This window comes from Gossypium raimondii, chromosome 6 (assembly GCF_025698545.1).
Source record: "Gossypium raimondii isolate GPD5lz chromosome 6, ASM2569854v1, whole genome shotgun sequence".
In the NCBI taxonomy this organism is placed as follows: domain Eukaryota; kingdom Viridiplantae; phylum Streptophyta; class Magnoliopsida; order Malvales; family Malvaceae; genus Gossypium; species Gossypium raimondii.
The window spans coordinates 23,794,652-23,809,310 of record NC_068570.1 but is presented as its reverse complement, the minus strand read 5'-3'; the positions used below and the strand labels follow the sequence as shown (position 1 = coordinate 23,809,310).

Below are 14,659 nucleotides of genomic sequence, written 5' to 3'. Positions count from 1 at the left end.
TTTATATATAGTAAAGGGGAAGACATTCCATGTAACACCCCTAACCCGTATTCGTCGCAAGAATAGGGTTATGGAGTATCACTAAAATAAACAGATTAAATACATAAATTTCATATTATTATTTAACATTCATGTCGGAAATTATTCATAAAGTCCCTTATGAGAGCCCTCGAGGCTCAAATTTCGTTTTAGAATAGAATCGGGACTAAATCAAAAACTCAGAGGATTTTTCACGAAATTTCAAAATTTTCCAAGGTGTAGGGGACACACGCCCGTGTGTTCAGGCCGTGTGGCTCACACGGCCAAGTGACACACCCATAACTTAGGTCGCATTGTATTCGGCCAAGTGACACACCCATAACTTAGGTCGCGTGGTATTTGAAGTAAGGCACACAACCATGTCCCCAACCCGTGTAACTCTCTGACTTGCAATACATTTAAGTACAGGGGTCACACGGCCAAGCCGCACGCCATTGCACCATGCCGTGTGATCAATTCTAAGTATTCTATTTTAAAATTTTAAGATATCGGGGACAAAATATGGTCATTTCCAAACCTTATTCTTCACCCAATTTCACCTTCCACCTATATAAACATTTAAACACATTCAAGAGCCAATTCAAGACATTTAAACCTAACCAAATTCAAGTCTTATGCATGACATATTAATACCTATGATCAAATGTCCAACTTACCAAGATAGCCTAATACTTATAAACATGTTTTACCAAATAAACTATCATAAACTAATATCCAATATACTTATATGATTTTCCTCTTTCACCCCTTTAAACATACTCATCAAGCATATTAAGACTATTTACATTTAAAAACATATCATTTAATAGCCATTCCAATGGCTAATTTCAACCAACATTAAATTGCCATCAATGGTAGAATTTGACCTATACATGTCATTTTTACCAAAATTCGTTTACTATTTATATATATACCGAAAATTCTGGAGGATAGTGCGATGTAGCTCCGACCAGCTTCCAACCTTTACGAGCCTCCGAGTACTATAAAATAGAGGAAATAAGACAGAGTAAGCACTAATGCTTAGTAAGTTCGTATAATGGGAAATTAACTTACCTTTCATTTACTTATATAATAAACATGCATAATACATCCAAAGTAATTTGGCAATTAGCCTAACACATATAATCTCAACAAACATGTTAGTCATGTATTTCATGTGAATAACAAGAACAAGGATGAGCTCATCAGGTATCGAGTTTCCAAGTATTTCAAGCATATACAGATAATAGTTTAATTTTGATTTCACATGTTCTCATGTCAGAATTTCACCCGTTGAATAATTTGAAATCTCAATGGATACTTAGGTAGTACACCTGAAGTGTACAATACTATAAATCTATCAATTCATATCCGGGAGTACTTTTATGAGCACTTAAACAGAAAGCTCTCTTTCAAGCACTATAACGGGAAGCTCATTGAGCTTTGTAACGGGAAGCTTATCCGGGCAATATAACGGGTAGCTCCAAAGAGTAATTAACGGGTAGCTCCGAAGAGCAATTAACGGAAGCACCAGATAGCCATATAACGGGAAATTCAAGCGAGCACTAACGGGAAGCTTACAAAGAGCCTTTAATCGGGAAGCTCACGAAGAGCCATATAATGGGACGCTCATAAGAGCTACGATGTGACCACAACACATGTAGGGTCAGAACCGATCAGGATGCTCCGAAGAGCATTTCATGGGAAGCTCGCAAGAACACTATAACGGGAAGCTTGAGAGGGCTTGTAACGGGATGCTCTTTCGAGCTACGGTACATCTGCAACATATGCAAAAACACTACCATTTCGGTAAATAGAACCCTATATCCATCGAATCTCATTATCCAAACGGGACTTATTTATTTATCAGGGATTTTTATTTGTGATATCAATTACATACACATATATGACATTTACACAATTTACATATTCAACACTCAATATAAGCATATAAATATACACAATTAAGTTACACGAACTTACCTCGACAATTGTTCGTCACTTGTAAACTACTAATCCAATACTTTTTCTTTTCCACGATCTAACTCCGTTTTTTATCTATCCAGATATGAAGCAAATATTGAAAAACCAACTTAAACCCTCTTCAGTGGTTGTTTTAAAACTAAAAAATGATGATGAAAATGTCTAGAATTTCAATTTGCCATTTATTTACTTAAATGTGGCAAAATTTATAATTTTACCCATATTTCACATCAATTTCTTGATTTTTCTATGCTTATGCCACCTCAACCATCCCATGTGGGTCCCATTGCCCTTTTAGTCCTCCTTTATTTACTATTTAGGCTATTTAATCACAAGTTTTGCACATTTTTTAATTTAGTCCTTATTAATTAATTAACTACCAAAACATTAAAATTTTCTAACTAAACTTTAATGCTACCTTAATGACACCCTGTAAATATTTATAAAAATATTTATGACTCAGTTTATAGGACTGAGATCTCGATACCTCTTTTCTAAATCACTTGACCTAATAAAGCTTTATAAAACACAAATTACTAATTCAAAAAACTTTTAAAAACCACATTTGTCTCGTAAATATTAAATAATAAAAATTTACGAGCTCATTTTCCATATTTGGTGGTCTCGAACCACTGTTTGCGACATCACTGAAAATTGGGCTGTTACATTCCAAATGACTCTACTTTCTACTTTACGATTTGGTCTTCTTTCTAACCGAAATATTCTTTTCTTCTTCGTTAAGATAGAGCTAAGACCTCATTTAATCAATGGATTATTCAACCTTCTGGTAAGTCTTCTAGCCTTGTATATTATGATTGTTGATTAGTAAGGATGTTAAAAGGTGTAAGAACAGTAGGGTATAAGTGAAAGGCCCTACATAGGGATTCTAATAGAAATTCCATGATCTCGTAAGCAATTGTTGTTGTCGTATTGGGAAGGACAATCGAAACAGAAACTCTAGCTCAAGGTAAAGTTAGGTCTTTAGTGAGTCTCTGAAACCTACTTTTGCACGATATATTATGATTATTCCTTGTACGGTCGATTTTCATAAAGATGTGCATATATTCATGATAAGGTATTGTATGTATGTATGGTTGTGTGTGTTCTATGTGAAGCATTTGTATGTATGTACTGAAGTATATGATGCGCTACACGAATATGATGATGTGTGGTAGGATGCATGGAAAATTATGTGTTAGGAAGTATGGTTCTATTAATATTATGAATGAAATCAATGTAGATATGTCCATTATGTTATTTTAGTGATGCATGACCAAGTATGGTTGGTGATAAGGGGGTTCAGCCGAAGTGCTAAGAAAGTATGTGATACGTTAACAAACCCCACGGTGGTACTTCGGTGACGTCCGCCGAGAAAGTAAACACAAATGCCAATATGGCTAAATGTAGTCCGTTAGGACATAAACACAAGGTTCGTCGAGATAGTAAAAATGAGAAAAGGATAGTATGGTAGATATGTGAAAAAACCATGGTCATGGCACATTCTAAGAATGGCGGATGAGCTGCATTTGTCTACTAAGGTTTCTGTGTGTCCCGAGGGCGATGATGGGAAAACCTCAAGTAATACTGAGTTTAGGAAAATTCATACCATTAAACACGATAATTTATGTGGTGCCTTGTTGGCAAACCAAACCAAGCTTTTGTGGCGAATTGGTTGGAAAGCCTTTATGGCGATTTATTTTTGGAAGCCTTTGTGGCTATTTATTTGGGAAGCCTTTGTGGCAAGTTATCTGTAAAGTCTATGTGGCAAGTTACCTATAAAGGCTATGTGACGTAATGTCTGGAAGCTTGTCAGGTAAATTCTGTAATGCCTAAGTGGTGAATTATTAGTCTACCTTTATAAAGAGATCTGGGTATATCTTTCTGGCATTTTTTGAAAAAGTCCATTGTAGTGTACTCAACTGATGAATCCGCCATAGTTACTCTCTAGGTCAGAAAAAGAGCTTGGCATATATATAATTATGGGTGGTGTATGTGTCCGCCATGTAACAGCCCGTGTCCACCATGTATGGTCTGCATTATGATAGGAATGACATATGAAAATTTTGCCGATTTCATGTTTAATTGTAGAAAAGATCAAATTGCATTAAATGTAAAATTTGAATTCTAGTAGCTAGAAGGATCAAATAGCTATGGAATTCAAAATTTGAGGTCCTTATATGGCAATTAGATCATTAAATGTAGTTAGTAGATAAGCATGTTTAGTCATCAATGGAAAAATTAAATAAAAATGACTAAATTGGAAAGATGAAATAATAAAAGATGATATTTTAATTAAATAACAAATATCATCATTTTATATCATCTTCCCAAAATTTTCTATGGAAACCCTAGATAAGAGAGAGAAATTCAAGCAACCTTAATTGGGTAAGTAATCATGTCCCTTTTAGTAATTTTTATATTTCGAGATTGTAGTAACCTAATCTACCTATTTTGGGGATTAATTTGTAAAGTTATCAAAGTATTAAAAGTTTTCCATGGATGAGTATGCTAAAATTTTGAAATTTATGGTAGAAAATGAAAGGTTGTTGATAGATAAACAACTTTTGTAAAGGAAATTTTGATAGATAAACAACTTTTGTAAATGAAAGGTGTAAAATTCATGGAAAATTTCTAAATTTTATGAATTACATGGGCTGTAAATTTTATATGAAGAATTTGGCTAGGCTTAGAATAAGGATTAAATTGCATGAATTTCATTTTCCGAGCCTAGGGATGAAATTGGAATTAATTAAAAGTATAGGGGCAAAATGGTACTTTTGCCTAAGATGTAAGTTGGATTGAATTAAATATGAAATTTGTTAAATTGATGTTAAATTCATTTATATAGATCCGAAAAGATCAAATAAAGAATTAGATCGAGGAAAAGAAAAAGTATCGGATTAGTAGATCTCCGTATACGAGCAAGTGACGAGGTAAGTTCGTGTTACATGGAAATAATATCTGAAAAGCATATGTATATGAAAGTTATTATATGATGAGTTCATCCTTGATTCTTGGTGTTTACATGTAATACATGACTAACAAGTTTCTTAAGATTATATGTGTTTAGGCAAATAGTCAAATTTCTTTGGATGAATTTTGTATGCTTATCTTAAATATAAATAATTTGGTAAGTTGATTTTCCATTATACAAACTTACTAAGCATAATATGCTTACTCTGTTTTATTTCCTGTGTTTTATAGTACTCGGAAGCTCGTAAAGGTTGGAACTTGGTCAGTGCCACATCACACTATCCCTTGGACTTCTCGGTATATAAAATAAGTTAATTTCGGTATTATAATGTCATGTATAAGTTAAATTGGACAAATGATGGCATGTAAATGCTTGGTTGGAATTAACTATTGGTATGGCTTGTGTTTGGTATGTTTTGATATGTATACATAATTCTGACCTAAACATGTTTGATATGTGTGTTTGAAATGGTTAAAGATGGAAAGGATGTAGGCCTATTGACGAATGGGTTGTGATAGCATAATTGGTAAAATGTTCCTAAATGTATATATGTGTATTTGGTAAGTTTGGACACTTGAAAATATGTGATGATATGCATAAGAATTGGTTTCGGCTTGATTTAATTGTTTTGAATTGGCTTGGAAATGTGTTAAAATGTTAATGTAGGTGCAAGGCAAATTTGGGTGAGAAATAAGACTTGGGAATGGTCTTATTTTGTCCACACGGCCATGCGCACGGGCGTGTGGTTTGGCCGTGTGTCCCTTGCCTTCGAATTGCTTACACAGGCTGGGACACGACCGTGTGCCTCACATCGAATGCCCATACGGTCTGGGACATGAGCGTGTCACTTGGCCGTGTCACCTTGGAAAAATTTTGAAATTTTGCTAAAAATTTTGAAATTTTGCTAAAAATTTCCTAAGTTCCTGATTTAGTCCCGACTTGTTTCAAATGCATAAATTGGACCTCGATGGTTCATTTAAGGGATAGTATGATTGAATATGATTGGTTTCGAATATGAATAGTAAATAACGTGAATTAATTGTATTTGTTCTGTAAACTCTAATAATGCTCCGTAACCCTATTCCGACGACGGATATGGGTTAGGGGTGTTACACGCCAAATCTGGAAGTTTTCCCATTTTGTATTGAAGTTATCTAAATTTTTATTGGGTGATAAAAAAGATTACCTTTATCGAACCAAGTTCATTGGTTGGATCAACTTGAAGTTACGGCATGATTGGTATTCCGACAGCCGCCAGAGCCAGTATATGAATCCACCGAGAGTAGTGTCTATAGGTATATCATTCTAAGCCATGTATCCAATTTCTATCTTCAAGCAATTGTGAAATGAGACCCGCTATAATGTGGGAAGTTTGTAATCCGTCAATCGAGTGAAACATGTACAGGTTGGTCAAGTTAGAGGTTGGCATATAGTTATCTGCCAGGAATCAGAAAAATATCCTCTAAAATCTGAAAGGAAGTCCAGAATTCTTAAGTCGAGGAATTCAACATCATCGTTTAAAGGTAAAACTGGTTGAGAGTCATTAAGTTCCATTGAAGTTATGGGTGTTTATTTGTAATGCATGTTCTTGAGTTGAACCAGTTTGCCAGAAGAGACCAAGCCAAGAATGCGCCAAGGTGGTTGATTGTAGTGCGATGTTATGCATACAGAGGGACACCTTTGGTAATATGTTTTCAGATGGCGAATAGTATTATATGCCATGAAAATGTTTACTTATCAAATATTTACGTTGTAATGCTTATTACTATTTTTAAAAGTCTGTTATAATTAACAAGTGTTTTATTCAAATATTTTGACTTAGAAAAGATTATAAATAAATAAGAAGTACATCCAAGATGGTTTTCACCATTGAATTTTTTTGTTAAGTATGTAAGTATTGTGATATCCTATATTCGATCCGTAAATCGGGTCGAGTATAGAGTGTTACAAAAATTAAACTAAAAGCAATTTAAAAATCTCATTTAAGAGATTTGAGCTTAGCAAAAATAAATCCATGAAACATTTTCATAAAAAATTATTAACAATTGGTCGAGTCATTTCAAATAAGATACCAAAATCCTTAAAATATTTCAATAACAATATAAAACAAATGATTGATTTCCTCAACTTGTACACCTACATAAAACATTTTAATAGTAAATTGAAATTTGTTAATTTTAATAACATTATTATTAACAATTCATCGATTTCTATGACATATCAACCTATAAATATTCATAATTTGGAATTATCCCAAGTAACACAAGGAAAAATGATCGGATACATGAGTGTCCAACCGAACACCAAATGATTGATGAAAAATATTTCATAAAGTTTATTCTATAGGTAAAATTTGTTTAATAAAGTTTTAAATAAGTTTATATATAAGTTGGTCAAATGTTAGATTAAATTAGGTTCGACTTAGAGTAATAAAATTGGTTTATAAAAATTAGGCTAATTGTTATGGAATTGATAATTTAGAACTATTTTTAATGAATTCATATGTTTTTTTATTGGAAGTGAAAAGAGTTAGATGAATCATCGGAAGCAAAACTCGTTGTAGATTAATTATTATTAAACAACTAACACTTAGAAAATTTGATTTGTGATCCTTAAGTTTTAAATTTTTATTTTTTCTTAAGGTATCTAATGGAGTGAGCTCAATAACTAATCATTCGCATTCTGTAGGCCCATTAAGGAGATAGATGCTGAGTTTTAAAATTATTTTAATGTTGTTGTTAAATTGCTTTTTAATGATATTTTTAATGTTATAGTGGTTGTGATTTTGTGGTTCTTTACATTCTAGAATTTATTTGATGTCTTATTTTCTTTTTAATGCTATTTTTTTAAAATGATTAACTGATGTTTTTCTTTGTTAAATTGCTACTATCATAAATTGATAAAAATGCCCGAAAAACTATTTGGAAATTCTTCGAATATAATTGGTATGTTGTAGAGTGTAGAGGTCCTTATCATTACTTAGTGTTCATTGTGCTACTTACCTTGAGCATCTAAGAGTATTGTCAGTGTTGTGCTTTGTGCATTTGGTGTTCGGTTGGTCATTGATTAAGTCACGTTTATCACACAACAGAGTATTGTCATTGCTAGTGCTTACGCCATTTTTCATTGATTGTTTGATGTTCGATTGAACACTCGTCTGTTTGAGCAATTTTCCTTTATATGTTACTTGGGCAAAATGATTAAATGAACTTGAACATTGAATCTAAACGCTATCATTATTTATTGTATGCCTTGATAATGTTTCATTGTTATTTTAAATGTTCTTTTATGTCTAATTTATGATTATAATGTGTCTCCGAAAATTTCTATTAAATGTGACTTTCACTCATTGAATTAATTGATATATATATATATGTTTGTATCTGACTAGAATGCTTTTATTTTAACTATACGCATTGGTAGTTTTAAATGTATTGGATCATCACTGAATTGTAAAAAGCTCAACTCTCGACTTTTCAATTCTATGCATAGGAAATAGGTAGTTTGTGAGTTTGTAATCGAATAGCATTACCAAAGAGTCTCTACAACCCTTATTTCATAAAGACCCTTGAAATAGAATAGTTTGGCATGTACTTAGGATTTGTTAAATTGGTCAATTCAATTACTTTAGTTTTATTGATTTTTATTTTGGAACTCATTGATTATTTAATTAAGCATTATTAAATGATTTATTATTTGTGTCTTAAATTTTTAAAATTTACATTTTAATTTCTAATTATTGATTGAGTTGATTGCTCCAGCGGCCACGATGGTGCTTCGGATCCGACTATACTTTTAAGCCAAGTTTAGGGTGTTGTAGTGCTTCTTGCTCCAACCTTGGTCATACTCTCTCAATGAAGGGTTGGAGCTATATCATAAGCTACGTGCACTGTCTAGCTCTTCTGTCTCAGCATATTTGTTAACCACGTCATCCAACTGGAACAACTTTTCTAGCCTATTCACTGTTAAAGCATACTTCAGGAGCTATAAATTTTCAAATGGCCCAATCATCCGCGAGGTCTTTTATCTCCAATGTTGATTGGTTGAACCTTTTAGCGAACGTCGCGAGGGATTCTTCTAGCCATTGTCTCAATACTAATAAACTCTATTTTGATTTCAAGGCCGTTTTGTTGGCTATGACCCGCAAAGATTTTGGCCAGCTCATCAAAGTTGTTTATGGACCCTGATTCTAGGGAATTGTACCAATTTTTGGTGTTTCCCTGTAGTGTTAACGGAAATACCTTGCATTTTAGTTCATCAGAGGCGCCTTAGATCTCCATGTAACTTCTGAACTAGAAGAGGTGATCGGTGGGGTCCTTTCTCCCATTGAACCTCGCCTTAGGAAATTTAAAATTGCTCCGATATAATGTTATGGTGATACGGGATGCTAAAAGGTCATTAGCCTTAGGGGTCCACTCAGTATAGCCTAGGTGTGTCATTCGTAAATCTTTCATTTCCTTTTGGAGGAACTCTACTTCATTCTTCCATTTCTGGGACATTTGGGGAACATACTCTTAGCCTCTCTGTTGTGGCACATTCCTATTAGTGTATGGGTTAACAGGTATACCATCTTATTGAGGTACTCTACGGTCTAGGTTGTAGTTCTGTTCTTGGTGAATAGAAAAGGCCTTTTCTTCCTTATCATTTTCCTCCTTATGTCTCGCCTTTGCACAACTAGCAACTCTTGCATCTACGCTGCAATTGCTAGTATGTTTGTTGCTGTTGTTATTGGAATTTTTGAGACTGCCTGAATTGCTCTTATAGACTCCTAAACTATTGTTGTAGTTTTGAGAATTGTTGAGAGCTAGCATTCTAGTTTTGAGTTGTGTAAGTTTGGTTTTGGTAGTTTAGGTAGGGATTCATAACATATTTGTTGATACAGATATTCTTATGCATAATAGTTGTAAGGTTCATAGAAGTAGTTTCCAAAGTTTTGATTCGCCTATGTTTGGTTAACAATTTGGGTTTGGTTTTGAGCTTGATTGGTGGGGATATTTGTCTTTGGGTAACCATCAAATGAATATCACGACGAGAGTGAGTATATACTTACTGCACCAATTGTTGATGTTGGAACCAAGAACGGCGAAGGTGATAATGTAGTTGGGCAGTTCGCCTCATTGTATACAAGGCGGAGAACCACCTTTAGGGGCGTTCAAACAAATTTGGTGGAGAGAGAGAGAGAGAGAGAGAAGGGATGATCCCTGTTCTACTCGAAGTTGAGGGCTTATATACTCTTGGCTACAATCCCGAGACACGTGTCATGTCTCTATTGGTGAGTCAAGGGCAAGTAGCCAAATGATCTATCATCATAGGTCTAAATAAGGTGGCGATTGAATGTGCTTTCAGTCACTTCAGATGGGACATGGCAGTTGAAACCAAAAGTGACAGTTAATAAGTGGACTCTTGTGAAGCACAGATTCAAGAAATTGACTCCTTGAGATAGAGATATAACAGTATAATTTTGAAGTTTTAAGTTAGGTAATTTATAACTTTTAGTTTCTTTTTTATTTTTGTGATGAAAGCGAAAATATTGGATTCAATATTCTATGGAGTTGAATTGAAATTTCGAGTTCCAACATTGTAAGAGGAAAAAGATAGAAGCAGTTGCAATACTACATATTTAATAAACAAGGGTAAATAACAAAAATGGACATTAGAAGATTGCCCGCATTCTATTTTGGTTACTGAACTTTTTATTTCTATTTTGGTCACTAAATTATTTGAAATCAATTTTTTTGGTCACCGAACATTTGGCGTTTAAAACAGGGGTGTAACTAAGGGGGCTGGTAGAAGCCCCGACTCCCCCTAAAATGGAATGTTTTCTATTTAGGCCTTTTAAATTTTAAATTAATAAAGGTAAAATTACACTTTGGCCCCCTAAAAATGATAAAATTTGATTTAATCCTTTAAAAATGATAAAGATATAGGTTATTGAAATGGTGAAATAGCGAAATAACATTTTTACTATCGTAAAAATTACAATTTAATTTTGGTCCCCTGAAATTTTTTTTGGTTTTGCCCCTAATTTGAAATTTGACGAAAATAATGATATGGACTTTTATATTGGTCTAATAACAAATATAGTCTTCTAATATTTACGCATTCTATCAATTTGATCCTAAAATTTATATAAAAATATAAAAAATATTTCACTAAAATTATAAAGTATTTGAATGAGCCAATATTTCACTAATTTTTCTGGAACATGCTATTTTTATTTAAGTTCTCTTTGTTTTGTTTTGTTTTTTTTTGAAGTTTTATTTCTCTATTATTAATACCATTTTCTTTGTTTTTTTAACATACCTATCACCTTCAAAAATCTTCATTGATGAACAATAAAATGCAAAAAAAAAAAAGAAGAATAAGAAGCAAAAATCAAGCCTTAAATTGATGAATGAAAATTGAAACTGGAACTAAAATGAACAAAAAAAATTGTTTGAAAGTTTTATTTAAACTACTTGATTTTACCACACATTGGAAATTTCAAACAAAGAACATTCTTTTTCAACAAATTGACGAACAAAACTAAAATTTATTTCAGCTTTAATCTCAATTAAAAGTAGAAATAAATGAACAAAAATCAGAAATATCTATTCCCAAAATTTATGAACACAATTAAGCCTCAATTTCAGTTTTTGCTCATCAATATGAAAAACTCACAACCCTAAATCAAAACACTGAAAATAGAGCAAGCACTTCAAAAATTTCAAACTACTTGATTCAACTAAAATAAAAAGAAACCCCTAATCAATAATTTCAACAAAACTCGTTAATGTTTTGTTGATCAAGTCCTTTATAATAACCTATTGAGCACCGACAGAATAAGAGATAAAAGGACCTGGTGGCATGTTGATTCGAAGCATCGCCGATTGGTATTTCCGAATTTTTTTATATTTAAAAAACTCGTCTCAATGTTGTTTTAAAGAAATCATTGGTGCCGATGTAGGTATTTTAAAATTTTAAATTCAAAACGTTATTGACAACGTTATTGGAAGAAGTCAATAGTGCCAACGCTAGTATCGGTGGCTCGTAAGAAGAGCATTTATTTCAAAAAAAAAAACTTAGAAACCAGCTTTATAATATTTTTACTTTTTTACCATTTTTATTTTATATATTCTTTTTGAAATTTTGATAATTTATATCTATATGTATATATTTGAATTGTAAATACTTGTAATTTTTTTTGAATTTTAAATAATTTCTGAAAAATTTTATATTTTTTATAATTTTATAATTTTTTAAATAATTGATGACATGACATGCATGTGGATTGCTACATCAACAAAGTTGTAAAGTTAATATAACTTTTCCATCTATTTTGGTGTGTTTCGACAAACGACAATTAGTTCAAAGGCTAAAAGAGAAAGAAAATTTGTCATATTGAAGGTTAAATTTATTGAATTTTTTAGAATTTGAATTAGAATAACAAATTTTGTAAATATTTAAGGCTAAATTTATTGAATATTTTATATGTATGATCAAATTGATAAAATGTATAAACATTAGAGGGTGAATTTATTATTAGACCAATAAAAAAATCCCAGGTCAGCACTTTTGCAAATTTCAAATGGTTGTTAATGATCGGTGGTGACCAAAATTAAAAAAAATTAAAGTTTAGTGACCAAAATAAAACAGAGGCAATACTTCAGTGACCGTTTTTGTACTTTACCCAAAAATGAAATAATCCCAAACTAATATATAGCCATTCACTTCTCATAGAACCACCAAGACCAAAGGCAACAGTGTCACTAACAATCCAGCCTTCAAACCTGAAGCATTGCTGGTCGGAGCAATGGCAGCTCCTTCAAAATCCGCCGGAGAAGGTGCTGGAGAGATTCCGGTGTACCTATGCCGTGGAGACAACATGACAACCACCAACTTCAGGCCTTGCTCACAATGACCCTTAGCTCCTCTAGTGAAGTAAAATGGGCCTGATTGTTGGAGCATCACCTTGGTGCTTCCATCCTCGTACTCTGCAATGGAGTTTGAGGTATTGCAGCTTACATAAGCTTCTTAGTCACTTGCAGCACCGAATCTTTGCCACCATCATAATTCTATAATGCGATATGAAAAACAAAAATTGACTGAGGAAAAAGGGGTCTAATTTTATTTTGAGTCCTTCCGTTATAATACTATTTGATATTTAAATCCTCTAACTTCGTCTTCTAATTATATGATCAAATTTATAATATACAGATTATTATATAGCCCTAACAACGTGATCGAATCACAGTCATCACTCTGACGCAAGGGTGTTAAGAGTTCACTTGAACTTGAATAATGGCAAGCTTAAAATATGAGACATCTATTTATCAAGGCCGTTTATCAATTTTCCATCTTATAAGGGTAAAAAAATGTAATTAAATAGGAATAATGTTGATAAATGTTTTATAAGAATATAGTAGAATATTAAAAAAATATATGATAACTTTTAAGATTGTTTGTGACTATCAATATATCAAATATTAATTTATATGAAAAGTTTAATTAAACTCGCAAGTCGTCTGAATGAACTATTATGATGCTCAAATTTGATTTAACCAATAACTCCAGCTCAATTCAATAATTAATAAATCAAATTTGAATTTTTTTTTAGTCAAATTCAAATAAGGGTTAGCTTTTGAAAAGCTTAAAATTAGAAACAAAAGCACCACCCAGGAGAAAACAGCAGCCATGGGAGAAAGAATTTCAGATAAAAGTGGGGCAAAGTTGAGACTGAGACTGGGTCTTACTGCATTTTATCTGCGAGAAAGTGGAAAAAGGAGGGAAACTAGCCGTTACCATGACGGTGTGTAAATGTTACTGTTGGCCATGTGCCTTCCTTTGGCCTAAATCTCTCACCCATTGTCCCTTGGCCGTTGTAACGGTTGAATAGCATGAACTGGGGAAACTATCTGCTACTTAACGTTGTTCAAATATTTAAAAACCAAAAAATCCCTTTCGGTCTTTTAATGTTGGATAAAGCAAAACAGTCATTCAACTATTTAATCTCTCATCTTTTTACACCTTAGTCTTAAAACTTGACACATTTCAAAAGCAACATATTATCAAATAGATCAAAATTAAAAAAAGTTGTCAAAAAAAATTGTCTAATGCGGGACGAAATATTGCCTTATTCCTTTAACTTTTAGTTGTTTCTATCATGTGCACATTTGTTCTACATGCCTATATTATATACCTATCTCCAAATTTACTCAATCGGATTTGATTATAAAATAATAATAATTTGAATCTGTCCAAATCGAATCTAGAAATGACTTAGAACCAAAAATATCCAAACTCGAAATAACTAAAACAAGTAACTTGAAATGATTTGAACCTTAAGATGATCAAACCTAAAAAAAAATTACTAGTAAACCCAAATAACCCGAACAACCCAAAACAACCTTAACCAGAAATTGTCTATAACCCAAAATTAACTTAAACTCAACATTTTTGAAAATTTTAAAACTCAAATTCATCTTACCCAAATTAATCTGGTAAACCTACGGATTCATTAGAGAACATAACATTGTTATTCGTTAAAGAATAAAATGACATTTTACAATTGTTGTTGAATAGTCATTTCCCTACCTAAATCAGCGAATAATGTCGTACTGGTGCCTTAATCTGCACATAGCCCTCGTTGCAATATGACAAGAAACTGTCATTGATAAAAGAATCACTAGCTCCTCTCAACATACA

The 14,659-nt window shown here is 32.6% G+C and overlaps 1 protein-coding gene across 1 annotated transcript; it reads right to left on the bottom strand.

The window, feature by feature from the left end:
* Positions 1 to 12,688: 12,688 nt before the first annotated feature.
* LOC105771833 (early nodulin-like protein 1) lies at positions 12,689 to 13,820 on the bottom strand. Its single transcript, XM_012593225.1, has 2 exons — positions 13,757 to 13,820; positions 12,689 to 12,948 (listed from the first exon to the last, which is right to left on the bottom strand). Exons 1-2 carry the CDS (start codon positions 13,818 to 13,820, stop codon positions 12,689 to 12,691), a joined length of 324 nt encoding a protein of 107 aa, XP_012448679.1.
* Positions 13,821 to 14,659: the final 839 nt, after the last annotated feature.

Bases quoted from the DNA above. Each gene is read 5' to 3' on its own strand.
- LOC105771833 (XM_012593225.1), bottom strand. From the start codon at position 13,820: ATGGGTGAGAGATTTAGGCCAAAGGAAGGCACATGGCCAACAGTAACA. The intron at 12,949-13,756 runs GTAACGGCTAGT...ACTCCATTGCAG, and splicing joins AACATTTACACACCGTCATG to AGTACGAGGATGGAAGCACC.